Source organism: Scyliorhinus torazame, chromosome 13, assembly GCF_047496885.1.
Source record: "Scyliorhinus torazame isolate Kashiwa2021f chromosome 13, sScyTor2.1, whole genome shotgun sequence".
In the NCBI taxonomy this organism is placed as follows: domain Eukaryota; kingdom Metazoa; phylum Chordata; class Chondrichthyes; order Carcharhiniformes; family Scyliorhinidae; genus Scyliorhinus; species Scyliorhinus torazame.
In genome coordinates this window covers 195,537,448-195,564,939 of record NC_092719.1, presented here as the reverse complement: position 1 = coordinate 195,564,939, position 27,492 = coordinate 195,537,448, and the positions used below count along the sequence as shown (strand labels likewise).

The 27,492-nt window shown below is 51.4% G+C and overlaps 1 protein-coding gene and 1 pseudogene across 1 annotated transcript in view; one reads left to right on the top strand and one right to left on the bottom strand.

The window, feature by feature from the left end:
* Positions 1–24,480, bottom strand: part of ccdc36 (coiled-coil domain containing 36) — a 70,153-nt gene extending 45,673 nt beyond the window's left edge. The window contains exons 1-2 of the mRNA XM_072470897.1: positions 24,425–24,480; positions 5,116–5,284 (exon numbers count right to left, since the gene is read on the bottom strand). Of these exons, the coding sequence (XP_072326998.1) occupies positions 5,116–5,284; positions 24,425–24,480 (225 nt within the window). The remainder of the gene's footprint in view (positions 1–5,115; positions 5,285–24,424) is intronic.
* A 2,089-nt stretch (positions 24,481–26,569) lies between these two features.
* LOC140387752 (sialomucin core protein 24-like) lies at positions 26,570–27,076 on the top strand (annotated as a pseudogene).
* The last annotated feature ends 416 nt before the right edge of the window (positions 27,077–27,492 follow it).

The following is a 27,492-nucleotide window of genomic DNA, read 5'->3' as shown; positions in this document are numbered from 1 at the left end:
AAGTAACGAAAGTCCCTTGTTACCTTCCTCAGCGGAAAGTCCTCTATTTCTCTGCTCTGCTCCCCTGGATGCACCACAAACAACTCACTTTTCCCCATGTTCAGTTTATATCCTGAGAATTCTCCAAACTCCCGAAGTGTCCGCATTATCTCTGGCATCCCCTCCGCCGGGTCCGCTACATATAGCAACAAATCATCCGCATATAGAGATACCCGGTGTTCTTCTCCTCCTCTAAGTACTCCCCTCCACTTCTTGGAACCCCTCAATGCTATTGCCAGGGGCTCAATCGCCAGTGCAAACAATAATGGGGATAGAGGGCATCCCTGCCTTGTCCCTCTATGGAGCCGAAAGTATGCAGATCCCCGTCCATTCGTGACCACACTCGCCACTGGGGCCCTATACAACAGCTGCACCCATCCAACATACTCATCTCCAAAACCAAATCTCCTCAGCACCTCCCACAGATAATCCCACTCCACTCTATCAAATGCTTTCTCGGCATCCATCGCCACCACTATCTCCGCTTCCCCCTCTGGTGGGGGCATCATCATTACCACTAGCAGCCTCCGTATATTCGTATTCAGCTGTCTCCCCTTCACAAACCCAGTTTGGTCCTCATGGACCACCCTCGGGACACAATCCTCTATCCTCATTGCTATTACCTTGGCCAGAATCTTAGCGTCTACATTTAGGAGGGAAATAGGTCTATAGGACCCGCATTGCAGCGGGTCCTTTTCCTTCTTTAGGAGAAGCGATATCGTTGCCTCTGACATAGTCGGGGGCAGCTGTCCCCTTTCCTTTGCCTCATTAAAGGTCCTCATCAGTAGCGGGGCGAGCAAGTCCATATATTTCCTGTAAAATTCAACTGGGAATCCATCCGGTCCCGGAGCCTTCCCTGCCTGCATGCTCCTAATTCCTTTCACTACTTCCTCTATTTCAATCTGTGCTTCCAGTCCCACCCTTTCCTGCTCCTCCACCTTGGGAAATTCCAGCCGGTCCAGAAAGCCCATCATTCTCTCCCTCCCATCCGGGGGTTGAGCTTCGTATAATTTTTTATAAAATGCCTTGAACACTCCATTCACTCTCTCCGCTCTCCGCTCCATCTCTCCTTCCTCATCCCTCACTCCCCCTATTTCCCTCGCTGCTCCTCTTTTCCTCAATTGGTGGGCCAGCAACCTGCTCGCCTTCTCCCCATATTCGTACTGTACCTGTGCCTTCCTCCACTGTGCCTCTGCAGTACCCGTTGTCAGCAAGTCAAATTCTACGTGTAGCCTTTGCCTTTCCCTGTACAGTCCCTCCTCCGGTGCCTCCGCATATTGCCTGTCCACCCTCAGAAGTTCTTGCAGCAACCGCTCCCGTTCCCTACTCTCCTGCTTTCCTTTATGTGCCCTTATTGATATCAGCTCCCCTCGAACCACTGCCTTCAGCGCCTCCCAGACCACTCCCACCTGGACCTCCCCATTATCATTGAGTTCCAAGTACTTTTCAATGCACCCCCTCACCCTTAGACACCCCCCCTCATCTGCCATTAGTCCCATGTCCATTCTCCAGGGTGGGCGCCCTTCTGTTTCCTCCCCTATCTCCAAGTCCACCCAATGTGGAGCGTGATCCGAAATGGCTATAGCCGTATACTCCGTTCCCCTCACCTTCGGGATCAACGCTCTTCCCAAAACAAAAAAGTCTATTCGCGAATAGACTTTGTGGACATAGGAGAAAAACGAAAACTCCTTACTCCTAGGTCTGCTAAATCTCCACGGGTCTGCTCCTCCCATCTGCTCCATAAAATCTTTAAGCACCTTGGCTGCTGCTGGCCTCCTTCCAGTCCTGGACCTCGACCTGTCCAGCCCTGGTTCCAACACCGTATTGAAATCTCCCCCCATTACCAACTTTCCCACCTCTAGGTCCGGGATGCGTCCTAGCATACGCCTCATAAAATTGGCATCATCCCAGTTCGGGGCATATACGTTTACCAAAACCACCGTCTCCCCCTGTAGTTTGCCACTCACCATCACGTATCTGCCCCCGCTATCCGCCACTATAGTCTTTGCCTCAAACATTACCCGCTTCCCTACTAATATAGCCACCCCCCTGTTTTTCGCATCTAGCCCCGAATGGAACACCTGCCCCACCCAACCTTTGCGTAGTCTCACCTGGTCTATCAGTTTCAAGTGCGTTTCCTGTAACATAACCACGTCTGCCTTAAGTTTCTTAAGGTGTGCGAGTACCCGTGCCCTCTTTATCGGCCCGTTCAGCCCTCTCACGTTCCACGTGATCAGCCGGGTTGGGGGGCTTTTTACCCCACCCCCCCTTGTCGATTAGCCATCCCCTTTTTCCAGCTCCTCACCCGGTTCCCACGCAGCGGTGTCCCCCCCAGGCGGTGCCCCCCCGCCCATCCCACCCCATACCAGCTCCCCCCTCTCCCCAGCAGCAGCAGCCCAATAATTCCCCCCTCCCCCCCCCCCCCCCCCGCTAGATCCCCCACTAGCGTAGTTACACCCCCCATGTTGCTCCCAGAAGTCAGCAAACTCTGGCCGACCTCGGCTTCCCCCCGTGACCTCGGCTCGCACCGTGCGACGCCCCCTCCTTCCTGCTTCCCTATTCCTGCCATGATTATCATAGCGCGGGAACCGAGCCCGCGCTTCCCCCTTGGCCCCGCCCCCAATGGCCAACGCCCCATCTCCTCCACCTCCTTTCCTCCCCCCACCACCTCCTGTGGAAGAAAGAAAAGTTACTACATCGCAGGATTAATAACATAAAACTCCTCTTCCCCCCTTTTTTACCCCCCTCTTCGCCCCCCCATACTCGCCCCACCACTTTGTTTCAAACGTTCTTTTTTTAATAACCCGCTCATTCCAATTTTTCTTCCACGATAAAAGTCCACGCCTCATCCGCCGTCTCAAAGTAGTGGTGCCTCCCTTGATATGTGACCCACAGTCTTGCCGGTTGCAGCATTCCGAATTTTATCTTCTTTTTGTGAAGCACCGCCTAGGCCCGATTAAAGCTCGCCCTCCTTCTCGCCACCTCCGCACTCCAGTCTTGGTATACACGGATCACCGCGTTCTCCCACTTACTGCTCCGAGGTTTCTTTGCCCATCTAAGGACCATCTCTCTATCCTTAAAACGGAGGAATCTCACCACTATGGCTCTAGGAATTTCTCCTGCTCTCGGTCCTCGCGCCATCACTCGGTATGCTCCCTCCACCTCCAGCGGACCCGCCGGGGCCTCCGCTCCCATTAACGAGTGCAGCATCGTGCTCACATATGCCCCGACGTCCGCTCCCTCCGCACCTTCAGGAAGATCAAGAATCCTTAGGTCGTTCCTCCTCGCGTTGTTCTCCAGCGCCTCCAGCCTTTCCACACATCGTTTATGGTGTGTCTCGTGCATCTCCGTCTTCACCACCAGGCCCTGTATGTCGTCCTCATTCTCGGCAGCCTTTGCCTTCACGACCCGGAGTTCCTGCTCCTGGGTCTTTTGCTCCTCCTTTAGCCCTTCGATTGCCTGTAGTATCGGGGCCAACAGCTCCTTCTTCATTTCCTTTTTCAGTTCTTTCACGCAGCGTTTCAAAAACTCGTGTTGTTCAGGGCCCCATATTAAACTGCCACCTTCCGACGCCATCTTGGTTTTTGCTTGCCTTCCTTGCCGCTGCTCTAAAGGATCCACCGCAATCCTGCCACCTTCCTCTACTTTTTTCATCCGTATCCAGGGGGGATTCCCTTCTGGTTCACTGCACAGTACTTTTAGCCGTTAAAATTGCCGTTGGGGCTCTTATTAAGAGCCCAAAAGTCCGTTCCACCGGGAGCTGCCGAAACGTGCGACTCAGCTGGTCATCGCCGCACCCGGAAGTTCCAAATATTTATCTTCTAACGTGAAAAACTATTTACCTCCGATCTTGCCAAATTCTATTCCATATATTTCATAAATCTGTGTAAAATATTTATTTGTGACAAAAATACCTTGCTTCATAGCTGCCATCAATTTTTTATTTGACATTTAAGTATCTGGGGACATCTCTGAACTGCACAATCTATCTTTCATTTATTGATAAAAACATTGTTAATTATTTCCTCCACTTTCATTTATATGATCTTCCTGTGCTATAAACGATCCATAGTCAAGAGATCAAAAAGGTGACTTGCTCTTGGGTCTCTTTTAATGTCATCTGTAACTGATTGCTAGAAGGTCTAACAGAGAGCAACCTGAGCTGATTTCCTCTCTGATTTCCCCTTTTAGAGATATAATGCATTTTTGTCATCTATTCACAGTTACATGGCTATAACCAGAAATCTCAATTTTCAGGACATCAGATTCAAAGGTTGTGTTCTATCACTGCAGAAAATAGGGAGCGGCGACATATTACACCACAAGTCAAACCCATTTCCAATAAATTAAGTACTGTATCAGACAGATAAATCAAGACAGGATCTGAATAGTCTGATAATATGCAATAGGAAACTCTCCTACACACTGTCACCCAAATATCTTGTGACTCATCAGTAAATTTCTGATATGTCATCCTCAAATTCCAGTGACGTGCATTGTTTGTGCTATCGTGACAACAAGCAACAACTTACATTTATGTAACAACTTTAATGTAGAAAAGTGGGGAGAAAAAAAATCAAAATTAATAAAGGAATAGATGCCTAGAGTTGATGGCAGAATTAGAAATGACTAAAAGCTTGGTTTAAAAGATGATTTTTGAGAATGGGTTTATGGATGAAGAGAGAAGTGAAGAGGCCGAAGACTGTAAGTAGGGAGTCTAAGAGGCAGGTGGTAAAAGAAAGGAGGAGCATAGAAGAATGGAGAAGGAGGACTCAAGGATACAGAAGGCAGGTAGAAGGCTGGAAGAGGTTGCAGAAGTATGATGGATGAGGCTTTGTAGGGATTTGAAGATGCAAACAAGGATTTTAATTATTTAATTCAACACGCTGGTAGTCAAGGTGCCAGTACCTCTATTACTTTTCTTAACTCAGCTCATGTCACACAAACTTTAAATAAAAATGTCTATGCTTGTCCTATAATGGCTGTCTGTGAACTCTGCATTTTATTTTCATTACACCTCATGTACCAGAAGAGGAAGGTTCAGACACCAGCTCAGAGAGTTCAGAGTCGTCTTACTTCAATCTGTTGTGAGTTTTGTTGGGAATTCTTCAGTGTTCTTGAAGGCAGGTTGAAATCCTGTGATTCTGAATTCTCAGGACAGAATTGTGATCCAAAAAGAAACTGAGAATCAGTCAAGCTGGAGTAGTCACTGGGAGCACTATTCCGAGTTGAAGCTTTAGTCATCCTGTATCAAAATAATTCATGATAAGTAAACATTACATAGACAAGCAAGATGAGTGGAAATGCGCAGGTACGTCGGTAATTCTGAACCATGTGCTCCCATTTCTAAGTAGCATTATGTCGCTTACAGGAAATGATATCGGACACTCTTTTTGGCTTGTACTGGAGGAAACCATCAAACCTGTCCAGGCAAAGGAATCATTGCTTGAAGTGTCCAAATATCTGCTCAATGAAGCTTTAAATTGAGACACAAATCTGTAGATTGACTAACAAGAGTAGGTTCCTGAGAAGCATCATAAAACAACTGGAAGGGATCGCCCTGGTCCCCAAACGACCAGCATGCTGTGCAGGGCAATATGGGGACGGAACATTACTGCCTATGTGCCATGATATCTGCCAAGAGAGTAAACACAGACCTACATGAGATTCCCCTGGTGATCATGCCACATTAATGGAGTGAAAGGTCTTTCAATTCAAAGAAGGGGGTCATCTGAAGGAGCTCATAAAGCAATATGAGGGCTGTCAGAAACGCCTTGGATGGGGGAGAAGTCTGCAATCTGTGCAAGTGCCGAATCCTATTCTACAATTTTTGATTGTCCATGAGAAAAGTAATGGAATTGCTTATTCGAACAACAATGGCACCACTTTTAAAGAAACCATGAACTGCAGACTCGCTGAAATTCTCAATTGCAGCCTGGAAGGAGCAAAAGGTAAAAATATTGACACTACCATAAACTTGACCTCAAAAAGGACATCAGTAGTTTTTGGTTTGTAGCAATTGGTTGTAGAACTTGTTTCAAAAGGCAACAAAAGTCTGTAACAGCCTTCCTAGAGAAACGCAGCCTCTCTATGCACTTATCCTTGGATAAACTCAGCCAGTGTCGTCCTAGGCCTATATATTGTTGAAAAAACTTTGTGAGCCCACCTTCTTTTTATCTGATCAGCAACTATATTTCTTCCATTCACCTGTTTCTCAGATTGTTCTCCTTCTTATTATTCTAACTTAAGTGGAACCATTAGATTGCCCCAAATGTAGAAATTGTGTAATGCCAGATGCCACTTAAAAGTTCTGAGATTGTACGCCCAGTGCAAGCAATTATTAATAATTTAAATAGCAACAAAATGCCATTTAATGCCAGCAAAATACCTATTCAATTTTTTTAGCTGAAAATAAATGTGTTGCCCTGCAGATATTAAATTCTTGATCTGTACTGAATATCAATTCCACAGAATATACTGTACAGAAATAAGCTATTTGACCCACTGTGGTGGGGAATGTGGTGATACACCACTGTACTTCCCTAGTATTGTACATAGTTGTGTGTAACGTGGCCCTGTAATCCTGTGTATGGTACTGTGTAGTGTACTGCAGCTCTGTAGAGGTTCGGTCACCTGTATGTAACCTGACCTGGCCACGGAGAGCTCCGCCTTAGCCACTCCCCCGAGAGTTCAGTATAAGACCAACTTCTGTGACCAGGACCCATTTTGTCTGGCGTCGTCTGTGTCAGGTAAGCTTCCTATGTAGTGTATTAAAGCCTTAGTTAAAGTCTCACATGTCTTTGTGGTTCTTGACGCTTAGTGCATCACCCACCAGGTCTACATCAATGTTTATGCTTCAGACAAGTGTGCTCCCACCCCTCTTCATCTTGCCTTATCAATGTGATCTGCTATTCCTTGCTCCCTCATGAGTTTACCTTGTCTCCCATTAATGATTTATGGTTGGGCTGAGGAAATAGTTGGAAACACATCAGCCACAAAGGATGGCCATTGGGGCGCGATTCAATGGAAAGGTTTCTGAGTGTGGTAGTGAGTCGGAACGGCCGCGAGCTTCCCGACACTCGAAGCGGCGAGGCATCACCGATATCAAATGTTAATTGGTCCACTCCCCTATACCCCCCATTTCCCCACCGCATTCCTCAATCCCCGCATCTCTCCCCCGCTCTCTCAGCAATGAACGAAGTGTATGGCTCACGGGGCCCCCTCTGTGTCCCCACAGGAGAAGTTGGTCCACAACAGACAGGAGAGGCCCAGATGAGCAATGGGGTGCCGGACATCAGAATCCTCACCCCCTATATGGAACGGCCTTGGAGGTCGTGAGGGTGGCCGAGGACAGATCGGTCACCGACATAAGAGTTTGGCGTGCGGCGCAGAGGTGAGGATCCAACGGTCGCCAACCAGATGACCAGTCACAGGTCAGTTGTTAATGCCATACAGAATGACCCCTCCCTCCCACTGACTACATGTCCATTATCCCGTAGGATCTCCATCAGCTGGAGGTCTGCTGGATCCCAGGAACCAGCAGTGTCCCAGTCAGAGGCTGAGCCTCTGGACCAGGTTAACCCTGAGCTGATGCAGTCGATAGGGTGCTGCCATGATATTCAGAGGGGGATGTCAGCGACACTCCAGCAGGTCCATAGCCGAATGGAGGAGTGTCAGAGGCTATGGGTGCAGGAAATAGAGGCAGCAATGCGTGCAACAGAGGCCAACACTGATAGGGTTGCAACCGCAGTGGAGAGCCTCGTGCATGACATCAGCAGCATGAGATGCAGATGTCCAAGGCGTGCCTCAGTCAGTGACAGCCATGGCTGAGAGCCTCGACAACATGTCCGACCCGCCAGGGACGTGTCCCAGTCTCAGGTGGGCCTTTATGAGGCAATACGTAGCGTGTCGCAGTCTCAGATGGGCATTGCCGAAGCACTTCAGAGCATGTCCCAGTCACAGGTGGGCATTGCCAGGGTGCTCCAGAGCGTGTGCCAGTCACTGAGGAGCATCGCTAAGGGCATCAACACCATGCTTCAGACATTGGGGGCCGCCAGGGCTGTCAGAATGGAGTTGCTGGGTTACGGGGATAGGGTGCAGGTGTGGCCTTAGGTCGGGTGCTCTTCAAGGGCATAGACACGATGGGCTGAATGGCCTCCTTCTGCACTGTAAAAAAAAAATTCTATGAGGTCGAGGATCACTTAGAGGGCAAGGACGGTGGTGGGAGGGGGAGAAGGGGGAGGATGGGGTGAGGGGGAAGAGGTGGTAGGAAAGGTTGGGAGGGGTGGGGTAGTGGGGGGTGGGCTCTATCGGAGGCAAGGGACAGTTGGGGACACATATGTACACCATTAAAAACATTGCACCGGAGAAATATGACGCCTCTGACACTTTCTTCCACAATGCGGGCTGACCACCAATCCCCTGCCCCAACCCTCCAGTCATGGTGGTCCTGGATCTCACTCGAGCACGACGCAGCTGTAAAATTGTGCCACTAGTGTTACGAATTAGTTGTGGAAAGTATTTTGCTTATATTTTCTTAAGAATGTTTTGATTTTTAAGTAAAAAGAATTGATCACAGAGTTTCTAATCCATTCCTGTGTATACTTTGAACTTTTGGATGGTGGCTGGGGCAATCCAGGCTTCTAGCTCTCAAAGGGAACCTTGGAAGCAGACCTGGCAAATTACGTACTTTAAAAAAATGTGTTCATAAAATGTGGGTGTTGCTGGTAAGGCACCATTTGTTATTCATTCCTAATTGCCCTTCAACTGAATGTCAAGTTAGGCAATTTCAGAGAACAGTTAAGAGTTGATTACATTGATGTGGCTCTGGAGTCACATGAAGGCCAGACCAGGTAAGGATGGTGGATTTCCTTTCCTTAAGAAGGTTAGTGATCAAGATGGGATTTTATGACAATCGCTAAGAGTTTCATGGTTAGCATTACTGAGGCTAGCTTTCGATTCCCGATTTATTAATTCAATTCAAATTTTGCCATCTGCTGTGGTAAGATTATGAACCCAAGTTCTCACTGCATTAGCCTACGCTTCTGAGTTATAGTCCAATGATAAATTTTGAGGGCATGTAGGGGAGGGAAAAGACGTGTCTTAAAGTGATTTTATTAGGTGATTCGATTTTTATTTATTGAATTCTAGGCTGTAAGTTGTGTTCTCCTTGCTATGGCTGCTAGCTTTTGCTCTTAGCCAACAGGTACTGGTGAATGACCATTTACATGTACTTTTTAAAAAAATATTTTTTATTCTCCTTTGTTTTCACATTTTCTCCCAAATTTACACCCAAGAATAAACAATAATCAGTAATAAATGTAATGTCAATCCCCATAGCAATAAAACAATCCCATCCTCCCACCAAACCCCAGACATTAGCCCGCATGTTAACATAAACAAATGACAAAAAGGAATCAGGAATCACCCATAGTCACCATTAACACATACAGTCCCTCTCCCCCCAAACCTCCCAGCAACCCCCTCCGCCCTAATGTTCGATGTGATCCAATTCTCGAAAGTGCATAATGAATAATGGCCATGAATTGTAGAACCCCTCCATCCTTCCCCTCAGTTCAAATTTGATCTTTTCAAGCATCAAGAATTCCAGCAGGTCCCCCAGCCACGACAGGGCACAGGGTGGAGAGGTTGATTTCCACTCTAACAGGATCCGCCTTCGGGCGATCAACGAGGCAAAGGCTACAACATCTGCCTCTGCATCCGTTTCCAACCCCGGCTGATTCGACACCCCGAATATGGCCTCCCGAGGGCCCGGGTCCAGTTTCACGTGTACCACTTTAGAGATTACCCTAAAAACCTCCTTCCAGTAATCCTCCAGCTTTGGACAGGACCAAAACATATGAACGTGGTTTGCCCCCCCCCCCCCCCCCCCCCACCCCACCCCCCGCAACATTCACACACATCTTCTACCCCCTCAAAGAGCCGGCTCATCCTCGCCCTTGTAAGGTGCGCTCTACACACCACCTTCAGCTGTATCCACTCCAACCTCGCACACGAGGTGGAGGCGTTCACCCTCCGGAGCACCTCACACCAGAACCCCTCCTACATACACTCTCCCAACTCTTCCTCCCACTTTGCCTTGATCCCTTCTAGCGGCGCCTTCGCCTCCTCCAAAATAGCCCCGTAAACCGCCAATACCACCCCCTTCTCTGGTCCCACTGTCGTCAGCACCTCCTCCAACAATGTGGAAGCCGGCTCTACTGGGAAGCTCTGTATCTCCTTTCTGGCAAAGTCTCGAACCTGCATGTTGTGGTGAATGTATGGCTGTAACAATTCACCATGTACATATCTGTATTACGCTGTTGCCCATGTGGGCTCCACCTATAGACCATTGTAAGATATTACCTATGATGTAGCATGTTGGGGCCTGTGTGGAATCCGCCCCTGGCTCCTCCCCTTGAGGGGAGGTATCAGAGCAGTTGCGGCTCCCACTAACAGATCAGTCGCAGGCAGGCACTGTTCTAGTTGATTAAAGCCACAGTTTACTTCTACTCCTGGTTTCGTGTGAATTGATGGTCGCATCAATTTAATCAACTACAACGCCACTGTGGAATCGGCCCTCAAACCTGACCGACTGGAACTCGATCCGCAGGCCGTGGAGGCAAAAGAGATATTTTCGCACTGGCTCCACTGTTTCAAGGCCTACTACGTCGCCTCCTCCTCGACTTCCATTACCGACGAACAGAAGCTGAGTCTCCTCCACGCACGGGTGAGCCATCGAATCTCTGATCAACTCGAGGAAGCCTCCACCTACGCAGACGCCCTCGCGATGCTAGAGCGCCTCTACGTAAGGCCCATGAACGAGGTATACGCGCGGCACCTCCTCACCACTCGCCGCCAGCGTCCCGGCGAATCACTGGAAGAGTACCTACACGACCTCAAAGTCCTTGCACGAAGCTGCAATTACCAGGCCGTTACGGCCACTCAACATATGGACCTCGCCATCCGAGACACCTATGTGGCTGGAGTCACGTCCAACAACGTGAGACAGTGCCTACTCGAAAGATGCCCTAGACCTGGAAGAGACGGTAAAATTAGCCTCCTCTCTGGAAGTAGCGTTCCAAACCCTTAACATGTTCCCGTCCGATCACGCGACCCCCTCGTGGACCCCCGACCAAAGAATACCCCAGGCCTGTGCGGCGCGGCTGCCCGCCCACCATGGGGGGCTACCCTGTTATTTCTGCGGCCAGCCTCAACACCCCCGGCAGCGCTGCCCGGTCCGGAACACCAACTGCAGCGACTGCGGGTGAAAAGGACATTTTGCTAAAATTTGCCTGGCCAGGTCCAAAAACGCTAAATCGCAGGCCCGACCCTCAGACTCATAGGCCCCCAGATCCCGCAGTGTGGCAGCGTGTCTGCCGGCTCCGCGTCCCCGGACGCGTCATCGGCCTTGTGTTGTCCATGGGGGCAGCCATCTTCTAGCCCGCACAGCGTGTGCGACTCAAGGGGCCGCCATCTTCCTCACCGCCCGCCACATGCGACCGACGGGGGCCGCCATCTTGGCTGCCATCTGCAACGCCGACCAACACGTGCGACCAACGGGGGCTACCCGCAACTCAGCGCAGTCGCACTCAGTGCAGGTCCAGGGGTGCACTACCGCAACTCTCGTAATACAGGGCGCCAAGTACGCCAACTTTAAATTATATGTAATCCCTGACCTCTGCGCTCCTCTCCTATTGGGACTGGATTTCCAATGTAACCTCAAGAGCCTAAGCCTGAAGTTCAGCGGGCCCCTACCTCCACTCACGTATGTAGCCTCGCGACCCTTAGGGTTGACCCTCCCCCATTCTTCGCAAATCTCACCGCCGACTGCAAACCAGTCGCCACCAGACGTAGGCGGACAGCATCCAGGATAGGACTTATATTAGGTCCGAGGTCCAGCGACTCTTGCGGGAGGGAATCATCGAGGCCAGCAATAGCCCCTGGAGAGCCCAGGTGGTGGTCGTCAGGACCGGGGAAAAGAACCGGATGGTTGTAGATTACAGCCAAACCATAAACCGGTACACGCACCTCGATGCGTACCCCCTTCGCCGAATCGCAGACACGATTAATCAGATCGCGCACTACCGGGTGTTCTCCACGGTGGATCTGAAGTCTACGTACCATCCGCTCCCAATCCACCCGGGGGACCGCCACTACACGGCTTTTGAGGCAGACGGCCACCTCTTCCACTTCCTCCGGGTCTCCTTTGGCGTCACGAACGGGATCTCGGTCTTCCAAAGAACGATGGACCGAATGGTGGACCAGTACGGGCTGCGGGCCACATTTCCGTACTTGGACAATGTCACCATCTGCGGCCATGATCAGCAGGACCACGATGCCAATCTCCAGAGATTTCTCCAAACCGCCTGAACCCTTAACCTCACTTACAAGGAGAAATGCGTTTTCCGCACAACCAGACTAGCTATCCTCGGCTACGTATGCGCCCCCTCCTGCAACTCCCCCTTCCCCAAGGTCCTGAAAAGGTGCGTCGAGTTCTTTTCATATTACGCCCAGTGGGTCCCCAACTTTGCGGACAAAGCCCGCCCACTAATCAAGGCCACCATCTTCCCACTGGCGGCTGAGGCCCGCCAGGCCTTCAGCTGCATCAAGGCAGATATCGCCAAAGCCGCGATGCGCACGGTGGACGAGTCCGTGCCCTTCCAGGTGGAGAGCGACGCATCAGAGGTCGCCCACGCCACTACCCTCAATCAGGCAGGCAGGCCAGTAGCGTTTATTTCACGAACCCTCACCACCTCCGAAATTCGACACTCCTCAGTCGAAAAGGAAGCCCAAGCCATCGTGGAAGCCGTGCGGCACTGGAGGCACTACCCCGCTGGTAGGAAGTTTATCCTCGTCACCAACCAACAATCAGTAGCCTTCATGTTCGATAATACGCTGCGGAGCAAGATCAAGAATGGTAAGATCTTGAGGTGGAGGATCAAACTCTCCACCTATAATTATGATATAGTATATCGTCCTAGGAAGCTCAACGAACCCCTAGATGCCCTGTCCCGCGGCACATGCGCCAGCGCGCAAGATGGCCGACTACGTGCTATCCTTGATGACCTCTGCCACCCGGGGGTCACCCGGCTTCTCCACTACATCAAGGCCCGCAACCTGCCCTACTCCACTGAGGACGTCAGAGCCATGACCAGGGACTGCCAAATCTGTGCGCCGCACTTCTATTGACCGGATAAGGCCCACCTGGTAAAGGCAACCTGGCCCTTTGAGCGCCTCAGTATCGATTTCAAAGGGCCCCTCCCCTCCAACAACCGCAACACATATTTCCTCAACATCATCGACGAGTTCTCCCGCTTCCCCTTTGCAATCCCTTGCCCCGACATGACCACGGCCACCGTCATTAAAGCCCTACACAGTGTCTTCACCCTGTTTGGTTTCCCCACGTACGTTCACAGTGACCGGGGCTCGTCGTTCATGAGCAACGAACTGCGTCAGTACCTGCTCAGTCAGGGCATTGCCTCGAGCAGGACTACCAGTTATAACCCATGGGGAAATGGGCAGGTGGAGAGGGAGAACGCGATGGTCTGGAAGACCGTCCTCCTGGCCCTAAGGTCTAGGAATCTCCCAGTTCCCCACTGGCAGGAGGTCCTCCCCGACGCTCTCCACTCTATTAGGTCCCTACTTTACACGGCCACAGACGGGACTCTTCATGACCGCCTATTTGTTTTCCCTAGGAAATCCACCCCAGGGGTCTCGCTTCCACCCTGGCTGAAGACACCAGGGCCCGTCCTGCTCCGCAAACACGTTAGGAGCCATAAGTCCGACCCCCTGGTCGAGAGGGTCCAGCTCCAGTACTCCAACCCCCAGTACGCATACATCGAACACCCGACAGGATACGGTCTCCTTCCGGGGCCTGGCACCCGCAGGTTCCACTACCACCGCCACCTCATCTTACCCCACCCAACCTACGCTGACCAGCGCCCCCTCCCTTACATGGCACCCGCACCCCCTCCCGCCCGCCATTCCCCCTGGACCGACCTACAGGAATGAAGCCCCAGAAGACACGCTCCCGGAGTCCACGTCTGTGCCCGCACCGGCGACTTCACTACCGATGCCAGCACGGCTGAGTTCGACACCTGGGCCAGCTGCAATACCAGAGCTTCGGCGATCACAGCGCACAATCCGTGCGCCAGACAGGCTGAATTTATGAACCCTTCACCCCCGCCGGACTTCATTTTTTTAACAGAGGGTGAATGTATTGCTGTAACAATTCACCATGTACATATCTGTATTATGCTGTTGCCCATGTGGGCTCCACCTATGGACCATTGTAAGGTATTACCTATGATGTAGCATGTTGGGGCCTGTGTGGGCTCCGTCCCTGGCTCCACCCCTTGAGGGGAGGTATAAGAGCAGTCGACCTGTAGGCGGCTCCCACTAACAGATCAGTCGCAGGTAGGCACTGTTCTAGTTGATTAAAGTCACAGTTTACTTCTACTCCTGGTTTCGTGTGAATTGATGGTCGCATCACATGTATCTAAATATTTCCCCCTGCTCCAGCCCATACTTCGCTTCCAGCTCCTTCAATCCCGCAAAACGACCCCCAAGAAAAGCATTTAGATGTAAAGGAACCTTTGGTATTACCTGACTCAATTCGCCTTTATCCTCCCCATAACATCAAAACAAACATCATAAAGCAGTTTGGTCCACATGCAACAAGACCTGGACAGCAATCAGACTTGGGCGACTAAGTAGCAAGTAACAAGTGTGCTACAGAGTGTCAGGTAATGGCTATCTTCACCCAAGAGAGAGTCTAGCTACCTCTCCTTGACATTCAACAAAATTATCATCATTGAATTCCCCACCATTACTATTGACCAGGAACTTAACTGGGCATATGCGCTTCCAAATTTGGGCGGCATGGTGGCACAGTGGTTAGCACTGCTGCCTCACAGCACCGGGGACCCCGGTTCAATTCTGGCCTTGGGTGACTGTCTTTGTGGAGCTTGCACTTTCTCTGCTTGGGTTTCCTCTGGATGCTCCAGTTTCCTCCCACAGTCCCACAATCCACCTGTGCAGGCTAGGTGGATTGGCCATGCTAAATTAGCCCTTAGAGTCCAAAATGTAAAGGATAGCGAAGAGGGATGGGCCTAGGTAGGGTGCTCTCCCAAGGGTCGGTGTAGACTCGATGGACTGAATGGCCTCTTTCTGCACTGTAGGGATTCTATTCTATGAAGTAGGTCATTCGGTCCCTTGAACCTGTACCCCCATTCTACAAGGTCATGGCTCTTATAATTGTAATCTCAACTCCACCTTCGCACCAACCTAACCCACCACCCCTATAACCTTTCACCTTGTTTAACAAGAATCTATCTACCTCTGCATCTTTTTGAGGAAGAGAGGGTGGATTTTCTGGCCCCAATGCTGGCAGGCAGGACAGGAACATTTTGAGGGTCGTTGACTTATAATGGCTCTACAAAGTTTCCTATCACATCTGCAACGACATCTGCTAGTGTTGGACTGTAAAATCCCACCAAAAGTTCCAAAAACAAAGCTCAAAGAGTTCTGTGGCTACAAAATCAGACCAGATAAGTGGCATTCAATTATACTGACGGAAGCTAGGCAGGAAATCAGGCAGGCTCTGGTCTCAATCTTCCAATCCTTCTTATTTACAGTTGTGGTGCCATAAAACTGGAGAAGTGTAAATTCTATAAACAAGTTCAAAGAAGGTGCAAGGGTAAGCCCAGCAATTACAGAACATTGGTGGTGGGTAAGCTTCAAGAAATGATAGGGCCAAAATTAACTGTCATATGGACAAATGTGGATTAATTCAGGAAAGTCAGCTTGAATTTGTGAAGGCTTAATCGTGTTCAACTAAGTTGCTTTAGTTTATTGATAAGGTAACAGAAAGAGTTGATGAGGGTTATGTGGTTGTTACGGTGCACATAGATTTCAAAATAACTTTTGACAACATGGCCAGGATTCTCCGATCCCCCGACGGGTCGGAGAATCGGCAGGGGGGCACACACGCGAATCCCGCCACGCCGCTCCGACGCTGGGCCGCTGATTCTCCGGCGACCAGAGTATCGGCGCCAATCGCACCAGCACCAATCGTCACCACGGCATCGGTTGGGGGCCGTTGAAAACCTCCCCGCCCCCCCCCCGGCGATTCTCTGCACTCGACGGGCTGAGTGCCCACCGAGTCCCGCCGGCGTCGTTTGCATATGGTCCTACCCGGCGGGACCTCAGCGCTCTGGCTGCGGGAGCCATCCTGGTGGGGGGGCAGGGGGAGCCAACTCCAGGGGTAGCCTCCATGGTGGCCAGGCCTGCAATTGGGGGCAACCGATCGGCGGGCAGGCTCATTCCGCGGCAGGCCCCTGTTGGACTCTGCCATATTGCCCGGGGGCCGGCGCGGAGACGGCCGTGGCGCACAAGCGCGGGCCCATGCCGGCCGTGACACTTGCATGCACGGACCCGCGCCGCCCGTGGCAGGCCGCTTTCGGCATCAGAGCAGTGCACAGCACTCTGGTGCCGTTCTAGCGCCCTAGGAAGGGGTGAATGCCTGGGCCTGGAGGCCCGTTGACACAAGCATCGCTCGCGCTGGTTTTGACGCCAGCATCAACACTTGGCCAGGATTTCGGAGAATCCCGGCCCATGCCACTTAACAGGTTTGGCAGCCATGTTAGAGCCCATGGAACAAAAGGGACAATAGAGCATTGATATAAATTGGTAACAGTGAAGAGTTTTGCGGACTGGAAGAAATATGTAGTGGGATTCTGTGGGGTTGGTGTTAGGACCATTGCTTTTCGCGATCTATACTATTGACCTAGACTTGGGTATTAGGCCACAATTTCAAAGTTTACAGATGAGTACCATGAACTGTGAGAATTACAGAGATAAACCTCAAGAGGACACAGACAAGCTAATGTAATAGACATACAAATGCAGATGAAATTTAATGTAAAGAAAAATGAAGGAAGAAAGAATGAGCAGAGGCAATGTAAAGGATACAATTCTTAAAGGTGTGCAGAAACAAAGAGACCTGGGACTGCATGTGCACAAATCATTGTGGTGAACCACTGTAATAGGAAATGTAAGGTAGGACCTGCACTACAGGTTCGCCGGTAGCTCCTGCTGGCTGACTCCGCCCACGGAGAACTGTAAATATGCATGACCTCCAGTGCCCTGCCATTTCGCCAGCTGCAGCAGGAGGCCACGCATCTGACTGTAATAAAGCCACAGTTGTACCCAACTTTAGTCTTTGTGCAATTGATCGTGCATCAATTTATTACAGTCAGATTTTCCACAGAATGGATATCAGAATTAAGCCCGATCACCTGCAGCTGGATCCGCACCCGCCCGACGCCAGAAAATACTTTACTCACTGGCTAGCATGTTTTGAGGCCTACATCAAGGCTGCGGAACCCGAGCCAACAGAGGCTCAGAAGATAAACGTCCTGTACTCCAGACTGAGCTCCAGCGTGTTCCCGTTGATCCAAGCCGCCACGAATTACACAAAAGCAATGGAACTCCTTAAGGAACACTACGCGCAGAAGGCGAACACGCTCTTCGCCAGGCATGCACTCATCACCCGCTCGCAACTACCTGGTGAGTCCATCGAAGTCTTCTGGTGGGCCGTAATTCCACTCGTCCGGGACTGTGACTGTCAGGCCATTACAGCCGCCGAACACGCAAATCTCCTCATGCGCGATGCCTTCGTGACGGGGATTGCGTCAGACCGCATCCGAGAACGATTACTGGAAGGGGCCACGTTCGAACTGGCGGAGACGAAAACCTTGCCGCTCTCCATGACGGTCGCATCCCGTAACGTACAATCGTACCCCTCCCGCCGCGCTGCCCACCCCTCTACTCCTTCCTACCCCTCCTAGACCCCGCCGACGACCTCCTCAGCCGGGGCCCTGCCTTCCCAATACGCCTGCGCCGCACGTCGATCCGGGCACCCCAGGGGTCCCCGCTGCTACTTCTGCGGTCAGCAGAAGCACCCCCGCCAACACGGCCCGGCCCGCATTGTAGTTTGTAAAACCTGCAGTAAAAAGGGCCACTTCGCAGCTGTGTGCCAGGCCCATGCAGTCGCTGCAATCGCGCCCACTATCGCCCCCTCCCCCACGCCAGACACACAATGGGAGCCGCCATCTTCTCCTCCCGGGTCCATGTGCGACCAATGGGCGCTGCCATCTTGTCCCCCTTCAGCCACGTGCGCCCCATGGGCGCCACCATCTTGTCCCGACACCGCAATGTGCGCACCATGGGCGCCGCCATCTTGTCCCGACCCTGCAATGTGCGCACCATGGGCGCCGCCATCTTGTCCCCCCACAGGGTCTCCGGACATCCCAACATCGGAACCGCACACGCCCGCCACCCGAAGCATCCGATGGATACCCACAGCTCGCTTCGATGACGCTGGACCGATCTCGCCCGCACAACCTGGCCACCGCGTCGACGACGGTTAAAATCAACGGCCACGCGACCTCGTGCCTGCTGGACTCCGGGAGCACCGAAAGCTTCGTTCACCCAGATACAGTAAGGCGCTGCTCCCTCGTAGTCCACCCTGCCAATCAAAGGATCTCCCAAGCATCCGGATCCCACTCCGTCCCGATCCGAGGCTTTTGTACAGTCACCCTCACGGTCCAGGGCGTAGAATTTAGTAACTTCCGCCTCTATGTCCTTCCTAATCTCTGTGCTGCACTCCTGTTGGGCCTGGACTTCCAGCGCAACCTCCAGAGCCTCACCCTCAAATTCGGCGGGCCCTTACCCCCCTTATCGCTTGCGGCCTCCCGACCCTCAAGGTCAATCCCCCCTCCCTTTTTGCCAATCTAACTGCGGATTGCAAGCCCATTGCCACTAGGAGCAGACTGTACAGCACCCAGGACAAGACCTTCATCAGGTCCGAAATCCAGCGGCTGCTTAAGGAGGATATTATCGAGGCCAGCAACAGCCCATGGAGAGCCCAAGTGGTAGTGGTTAAAACTGGGGAGAAACACAGGATGGTCGTGGACTACAGCCAGACCATCAATCGGTACACGCAGCTCGACACGTACCCCCTCCCACGCATATCTGATATGGTCAATCAGATTGCGCAGTACCGGGTCTTCTCAACAATTGACCTGAAATCCGCCTACCACCAGCTCCCCATCCTGAAGTCGGACCGGCCATACACTGCCTTTGAGGTGGACTGTCGCCTCTACCACTTCCTGAGGGTCCCTTTCGGTGTCACAAATGGGGTCTCGGTGTTCCAAAGAGAGATGGACCGAATGGTCGACCAGTACGGTTTGCGGGCCACCTTTCCGTACTTAGGTAATGTCACCATTGTGGTGTTGGGTGCTCTGGTGCACAGATGAGCCAACACAGTTGTATGTGGTACAACTCTATTTTATTTTAATTCTTATAATACAGTTCGTTCTGGATACTCTGCACGTGCTGTCTCCCTGAGTGTGTTTGGTGGCAGATGTGTCCTGGTCCTCCTCTGCAGCTAATACTGACCACCAGGGGTCGTGTCTGTGCTTTTATATCTTTCTGTCATTGGTTGTGGTGTTGTGTGTTCTGATTTGTCTGTTGGTGTGTCTATCATGATGTGTGTGTTTGAATATCATGACAACCATCTGCGGCCATGACCAGCGGACCAGCAGGACCACGATGCCAACCTCGTTAAATTACTCCGCACTGCCACTCTTCTCAACCTGACCTACAAAAAAGAGAAGTGTGTGTTAAGCACAACCCAGTTAGCCATTCTCGGCTATATAGTACAAAACGGACTTCTCGGGCCAGACCCCGACCGCATGCGCCCCCTCATGGAACTTCCCCTCCCCCACTGCCCCAAGGCCCTCAAACGTTGCCTGGGGTTCTTTTCCTACTACGCTCAGTGGGTCCCAAACTATGCGGACAAGGCCCGCCCACTCATTCAGTCCACCCAATTCCCCCTCGCGGCCAAGGCACAACACGCTTTCGCCCGCATCAGAGCAGACATCGCCAAGGCCGGGATGCGCGCAGTGGACGAGTTACTGCCTTTCCAAGTAGAAAGCGACGCTTCAGACGTCGCCCTTGCCGCCACTCTAAACCAGGCAGGCAGACCCGTGGCATTCTTTTCCCACACCCTTCATGCCTCTGAAATTCGACACTCATCCGTCGAAAAGGAGGCCCAGGCTATCGTTGAAGCTGTGTGGCATTGAAGGCATTACCTGGCCGGTAAGAGATTCACTCTCCCTACGGACCAACGGTCGGTAGCCTTCATGTTCAATAACACACAGCGGGGCAAGATCAAAAATGATAAAATCTTGCGGTGGAGAATCGAGCTCTCCACCTATAATTACGAGATCTTGTATCGCCCCGGTAAACTCAACGAGCCCCCAGACGCCCTCTCCCGAGGTACATGTGCCAGCACACAAGTGGACCAACTCCGGGCCCTACACGACAACTTTTGTCACCCGGGGGTCACTCGATTGTACCATCTGGTCAAAGCTCGCAATCTGCCCTATGCCATCGAGGAAGTAAGGACAGTCACCAGCGACTGCCAGGTCTGTGTGGAGTGCAAGCCACACTTCTACCGGCCAGACCGTGCGTGCCTGGTGAAGGCTTCCCACCCCTTTGAACGCCTCAGCGTGGATTTCAAAGGGCCCCTCCCCTCCACCGACCGTAACACGTACATTCTCAGCGTGGTCGATGAGTACTCCAGAATCCCCTTCGCCATCCCATGTCCCGATATGACATCTGCCACCGTCATCAAGGCCCTCTGCACCATCTTCGCTCTGTTCGGTTTCCCCGCTTACATCCACAGTGACAGGGGATCCTCATCCATGAACGATGAGCTGCGTCAGTTCCTGCTCAGCAGGGGGATAGCCTCCAGCAGGACGACCAGCTACAACCCCCGGGGAAACGGGCAAGTAGAACGGGAGAATGGGACGGTTTGGAAGGCCGTCCAGCTGGCCCTACGGTCCAGGAACCTCCCAGCCTCTCGCTGGCAGGAGGTCCTCCCTGACGCTCTACACTCCCGACTTGGCTCACTGCTCCAGGACCGGTCCTTCTCCGTAGGCACGTCCGACTCCACAAAGCGGACCCTTTGGTGGACAGGGTTCACCTGCTCCACGCCAACCCTCAATATGCCTACGTTGAGTTCCCCGACGGCTGCCAAGATACTGTCTCACTCAGGGACCTGGCACCGTCAGGTTCTACCCCAACACACACCCCCACCAATGCCCCCCCCCCCCCCCACCTCCCACCGCGCCGCCAATATTGACTCCACCAGAGCACACAGCCCCCCCCCCCCCTTTTCCGCACAAGAGGACGAAGAGGACTTCTGCAAGCTCCCGGGGTTCCCCGATGACTGGCCAGCATCAGCACCGCCACCACCGCCATCGGTGCCACCTCCACCACCGCCAGCACCGACTTCGCCGCCACCGTTACGCTGCTCCCAACGAAGCACCAAAGCACCGGACCGGCTGAACCTTTGACGGACTCCAGACCGTCAACATGGACTTTTCGTTCCGTACCACTGTACGTAATTGCACTAATTGTATATAGTTTCACGTCACCCCCGCCGGACTCATTTTTAACAGGGGGTGAATGTGGTGAACCACTGTAATAGGAGATGTAAGGTAGGTCCTGCACTACAGGTTCGGCGGTAGCTCATGCCGGCTGGCTCCGCCCACGGAGAACTGTATAAATATGCATGACCTCCAGTGCCCTGCCATTTCGTCAGCTGCAGCAGGAGGCCACACAGCTGACTGTAATAAAGCCACAGTTGTACCCAACTTTAGTCTTTGTGCAATTGATCGTGCATCAATCATTGAAAGTGACAGGGAAATTTGAGAAAGTGGGGCTGGATTTTCCGGTCGCCGATGCCGAAATTGCATTCGGCGAACGGCCGGCGAATCACATTTCCCGACCGAATGAGGGGCGGCGCGCTTTCGTGATGCTCCGCCCCGCCAAAGCGGCGTGCTCGGAGAGTAGGCCGCCCGCCGTATCGACGGCCTCAGAATATTGCCTGAGGCACGTCCTCCGACCGGCCGAGTTTCCAACGGCGTGGTACATGTGTGGCCTCACCTGTCGAGAACTCAGCATGGCGGCTGCGGCGCCGCCAAAGTCGGCGGAGGGCCGATCCGCGGGCAGGGGGAACTTTATTTGGGGCTGGAGACTATTTTGCGGGCTGCGTCCCTGGGCTGCATTAGCCATGAAGCACAGCCGCATGCGCGGCCACGTACTCGGCAATTCTCCGGGGCATATCGGCAGCTAGAGCCGGGTGCTCTACGCTGCCGTCCTGCTAGCCCCTAACAAAACGGGGAATCATTGGCCGTTTTGCGCCAGTTTTCCCAGTTCCCACGCCGGCATGGGGACATTGGGCGGGATTCTCTAACCCTCCCCGCCGAAATCGTGCTCGGTGCGACCGATGAATCGGCGGCAGTCGCGCATGCGCGATCGACACGGCGCCGGTTGGGGACCGTTGAAAATGACCCCCGCGGCGATTCTCCGCGCTCGATGGGCCTAGTGCCCGCCGAGTTCCGCCGGCGTGGTTCACATGTTGTCCCACCCAGTGGGACCTCGGCATTCTGGCTGCGGGGGCCGTCCTGGTGGGGAGGCGGGGGGGATCCGACTCCGGGGGGGGGGGGGGGCCTCCACGGTGGCCAGGTCCGCGATCGGTGGCTACCGATCAGTGGGCACGCTCTTTCTGGGAGGGGGGCCTATATTCCTCTTCCCGTCTCTGACTATGATGGCTCCCACCTATCACCAGTACTCTGGGTTCACCCACCAAGATCCACCAGTCGATACCACCAACCCTGGCCTCAAAAACACTCATCCCACCTGCTCCGGATGCTCATCTCACCACCCCCAACCCCCTCCTTCCCCACTCTCCCGCCCTCCCCTGGACATACTTCCTTTCCCTTCATCGGACACGCTTCCCCCTCCCTTCCCTGGTGGGGCAGCACGGTAGCATAGTGGTTAGCACTATGGCTTCACAGCGCCAGAGTCCCAGGATCGATTCCCGGCTTGGGTCACTGCCTGTGCGGAGTCTGAATGTTCTCCCCATGTCTGGTTTCCTCCAGGTGCTCCAGTTTCTTCCCACAACTCCCGAAAGACATGTTATTAGTTAATTTGGACATTCTGAATTCTCCCGAATAGGTCCTGGAATGTGGCGACTAGGGGCTTTTCACAGTAATTTCATTGCAGTGTTAATGTAAGCCTACTTGTGACAATAAAGATTATTATTATTGGATACTCCTCTCCTCTCTCCCCCTTCCTAAACCTACTCTTTCCCTCCCTTCCTTAAATACTCTCCTTTCCCCTCCCTTCCCTGGACACATATTTCTCCTTATGCAGTCATGTATGAATAGGAAGAACAGCTATCTCTGGTCCTCCAGGATGTCCTTTGCCTGGAAGGTGAGGTGGGAATATCATATCTAGATGGAGACCGAGCAACAGGCTTAACACACTAAAAGTATCATTTCAATTCATTCACACATCCACTGAGGTGTCAATGATGCAGGCTGCAGGCAACCCTGCCTTGGTAATGGCTCTCATCCAGATGTGGAGAAGGAGGGCCTATCGCAGATTGGCACAGGGCGAGGAGGAGCAAGGGCCTGAGCCACAAGAGGCAGTGAGGGCTCTGCAATGTGAAGATGCTGGTGAAACTGGACCATCATGGGTGTAGCGCTGGCACTGGTCTTATCCAGAAATGAGCAAAAGGAAATCCTGGTGGCGCCCTTTTATGTCATGCGATGCAATTGCTCACATCTGCCAGCTTCTCCAGTGTGAGCTGCGACCGCAAGGACTATGGATGAGTAATAAAGAGCTCCTGGCCTACATTCAGTGAATGGTTGTCCAGGCGTCCATTAAATCTGATACCAGGACGTTGGTCTCCATGATTTAACAGCTGTGCGGATGACTTCCTGCCTACCCTACCATGAGATTCACTGAGCTATTCGCGAATGCATAATTAATTCACTGAATAGCAGAAGATTGTGCATATTCAGCTGACCGGCTGCCCAATGAGAAACATTCGAACTTTCCCACCCACCACTTAAGACTCCAGAATGGAAGATTCTACCCTAGCCTTGCAAATCAACTTTTCTTGACATTCCCTGCTGGAGAGAACTATTAAAAAAGAATATTATGAGAAGAAGCATGGCATACATTACTGGTTCTAAGATGAGTTTGTGCAACTGCATCCAGATATACCTGTGCACAACAACATAAGAACACTGATCTGGCTCATTGTATTTACAAAGGCAGGATGGACAATGCTAACAATAGATTTCGAAATGCTGCAAAAACTGGATTTTCATTGCACTTGGCTAGAAAGTTTATGTTATATTATCATCTACTTCTTGACAATGATACTTTAAGAATTTTCAGCCAAGCTCTAAAATACGTTAAAGTGACAATATTGAATTTTTCTTTAATTGCTACTTACCCGGGTCCTGTGGGAATGCTTAACATCTCTCTAATGTTCCATAGGTTTGAGTTCATCTTCATAATATCTGCTTAAAAGAGAATAAGACTGAAGGAAATAAATGTTCCTGTACTACTGATGTTCATGTGTTTCTATGTTTACAGCTAACTGGTTGTATACAGCATTTGAACATTAAGAAGTTAAGATAATGCAAATAAACCATGAAAGTCAATTTAAAATTTATCTCATGACTTAACATTCTTATATTAGCATCGAAGATACTATAACTGCCGGTGTTGATGAGGATGTTCAATGAGGCAAGGGAAAGAAGGGTGCTGCCCCCGACGCTGTCACAAGCAATGATTTCGCTGATTCTTAAGCGGGACAAGTACCCGGAGCTATAGGTCGACATCCCTGTTAAATGTGGATGCCAAGTTGCTAGCCAAAATCTTGTCCTCCAGGATTGAGGATTGTGTTCTGGACGTTATTGGGGAGGACCTGACGGGGTTTGTTACGGGCAGGCAGTTGGTGGCCAATGTAAAAAGGCTGTTAAATGTGATCATGATGCCCCCCCGAAGATAGGGAGGTGAAGGTAGTGATCGCAATGGATGCAGAAAAGGGTTTTGATCGGGTAGAATGGGACTATCTGTGGGAGGTACTGGGATGGTTTGGATTCGGGCGGGGCTTTATTGCTGTAGGTCAGGTTGCTGTATCAGGCTCCTGTGGCAAGTGTACGGACGAATAGGACTACATCGGACTATTTTAAACAGCACCGGGGGACGAGACAGGGATACCCCTCTCCCCACTGTTGTTTGCGCTAACTATAGAGCCGTTGGCAATTGCTCTGAGAGCCTCGAAGGGCTGGAGAGGTCTGGTCCGGGGGGAGGGGCACAGGGTTTCGCTCTATGTGGATGACCAGCTTCTGTACGTTTCAGACCCAATAGAGGGGATGGAAGAAATCATGAGGGCTTATGGGAAATTTGGCCGGTTTTCGGGGTATAAGCTTAATATGAGAAAGAGTAAGATGTTTGTGGTCCAGGCGGGACACGCTTCCGTTGTCTTTGGCTGGGAGGGTGCAAATGGTGAAGATGACGGTCCTCCCGAGATTCCTATTTGTATTTCAGCGTCTCCCCATTTTTATTCCGCGGTCCTTTTTTAAGCGGGTCAACAGAGTGATCATGGGCTTTGTCGAAGTAAGGAAGGTAATGCTTGAGAGGAGTCGGGGAGAGGGCGGGCTGGCGCTGCCAAATTTTAGCAACAATTGCTGGGTGGCTAATATAGCCATGATTAGGAAGTGGGTGGTGGGGGAGGGGTCGGCATGGGTGCGCATGGAGGCAGCTTCATGTAAGGGCACCAGTTTGGGGGCGTTGGTAACTGCGCCTCTGCCGTTCCCGCAAGCACGGTACTCCACCAGGCCAGTGGTGGTGGCGGCACTGAGAGTTTGGGGCCAGTGGAGGCGGCATGTGGGAGCAGTGGGAGCATCGGTTTGTGCCCCAATCTGTGATAATCACCGGTTTGCCGCGGGGAGTATGGATGGGGGGGGTTCCGGTTATGGTAGACAGCGGGGATTGAGAGGATGGGGGATATGTTCATAGAGGGGAGCTTTCCGAGTGTGAGGGCGTTAGAGGAAAAGTTTGGGTTGGCGAGGGGAAACGCAGTCAGGTATCTGCAGGTGCGGGACTTCCTACGTAAACAACCTTCCTGCTCCTACCGCTAAGGGGGATTCAGGACAGGGTAGTTTCCAGAGGGTGGGTAGGAGCAGGGAGCAGGGGGGTGGGGGGGGGGGGTAGTAGTTTAGAGTAGGGAGTCAATAAGGGTGGGACCTGTATGAGAGGTAAATGGCTTTTGCACTATGTTTATGGTTTCATGTATATTGTTTATTTTGTTGTTGTTACTATACCAAAAATACCTCAAAAAATGTTTATTAAAAAAAAAAGGAAGATACTATAACTTCAAATTTGCATTTATTTCTGTGCTTTGTTTCTGGCTCCAATTTATATAATCACAGCTTCTGTTACACTGCAGTTTTCTATTGTGACTTCCTCTTGACTGTAATAGAACTGAATATCAGGTACTCAGTATGATAGGCTGTCCCTCTGAATTCTTGGCCTTAGAATCTTCTTTGCTCTGTAATTGCAGGGGCGGTTCTCAGAGACGTTTGTGACGATGAGGTGAGCAGAGATTGCAATGTGAGTTTCACTGTTGGCGTTATACTCTCAAGTTTGTGAGGGTCAAGAAGAAGGATGTCCAGAATTGGAGACATGCGAACGCTGTTGATGCTTCACTGAACTTAACAGACTGTGTATGGCACATTTTCAGTCGGAAACCTTGTGTGTCTCAAAGACATCTGACAATCACACAGACTGTGTGAGCATACATGACTTGCCTTCAATGTGTAACGTTCTATAATTATCTTCTAGTCCTACTCCTGTCTTCAACACCACTAGCATTGTGACTGTCTCCTCTACTACAGCTGATGAGGTTTCCACCACAAATGAAGAAACTGCGACTACCACTGAGATTCCAACAACTGCCCCTGTGTATTCATCCTCCAGTTTTGATCCAGCCGGGTTCATTGAAGGGATTGTCTTAGTTCTGGGAGCTGAGGTAGTATTTTTCTTTGCAGTCAAATTCTTCAAAGCACGTGGTGGAACCTACCAAACTCTGATATAATCACAGGAATGGAAGAAATGGTCTTGAAGTGGCCAAAAAATCTGCACAGTTCCCCAGCAAACATTGCTAAATGAAGTTCTCCTCACTAATGCCACATTTGTATTGCATTTCAGTGGAGGTGTTTTAAGATGCTGTTTGTCTTTGACATGGTGGATTTAATTGGCTGCAAATGCTGGAGTACGTATAGAACTAATGATCTGTCCTGTGGCCCTCTGTACTGTATTGAGAATATATTGTACAAGGAGATTTAATGAAAAGATCTGCTTAATAGTTTGGACCAGACTATACTTTGAAGCTTCACTGGACTCAGCATCATTTCAGATTTACAGCAAAGGATATGCAGGCACGCATTTCTTTCAGAACAATAATAATAATAATCTTTACTATTGTCACAAGTAGGCTTACATTAACACTGC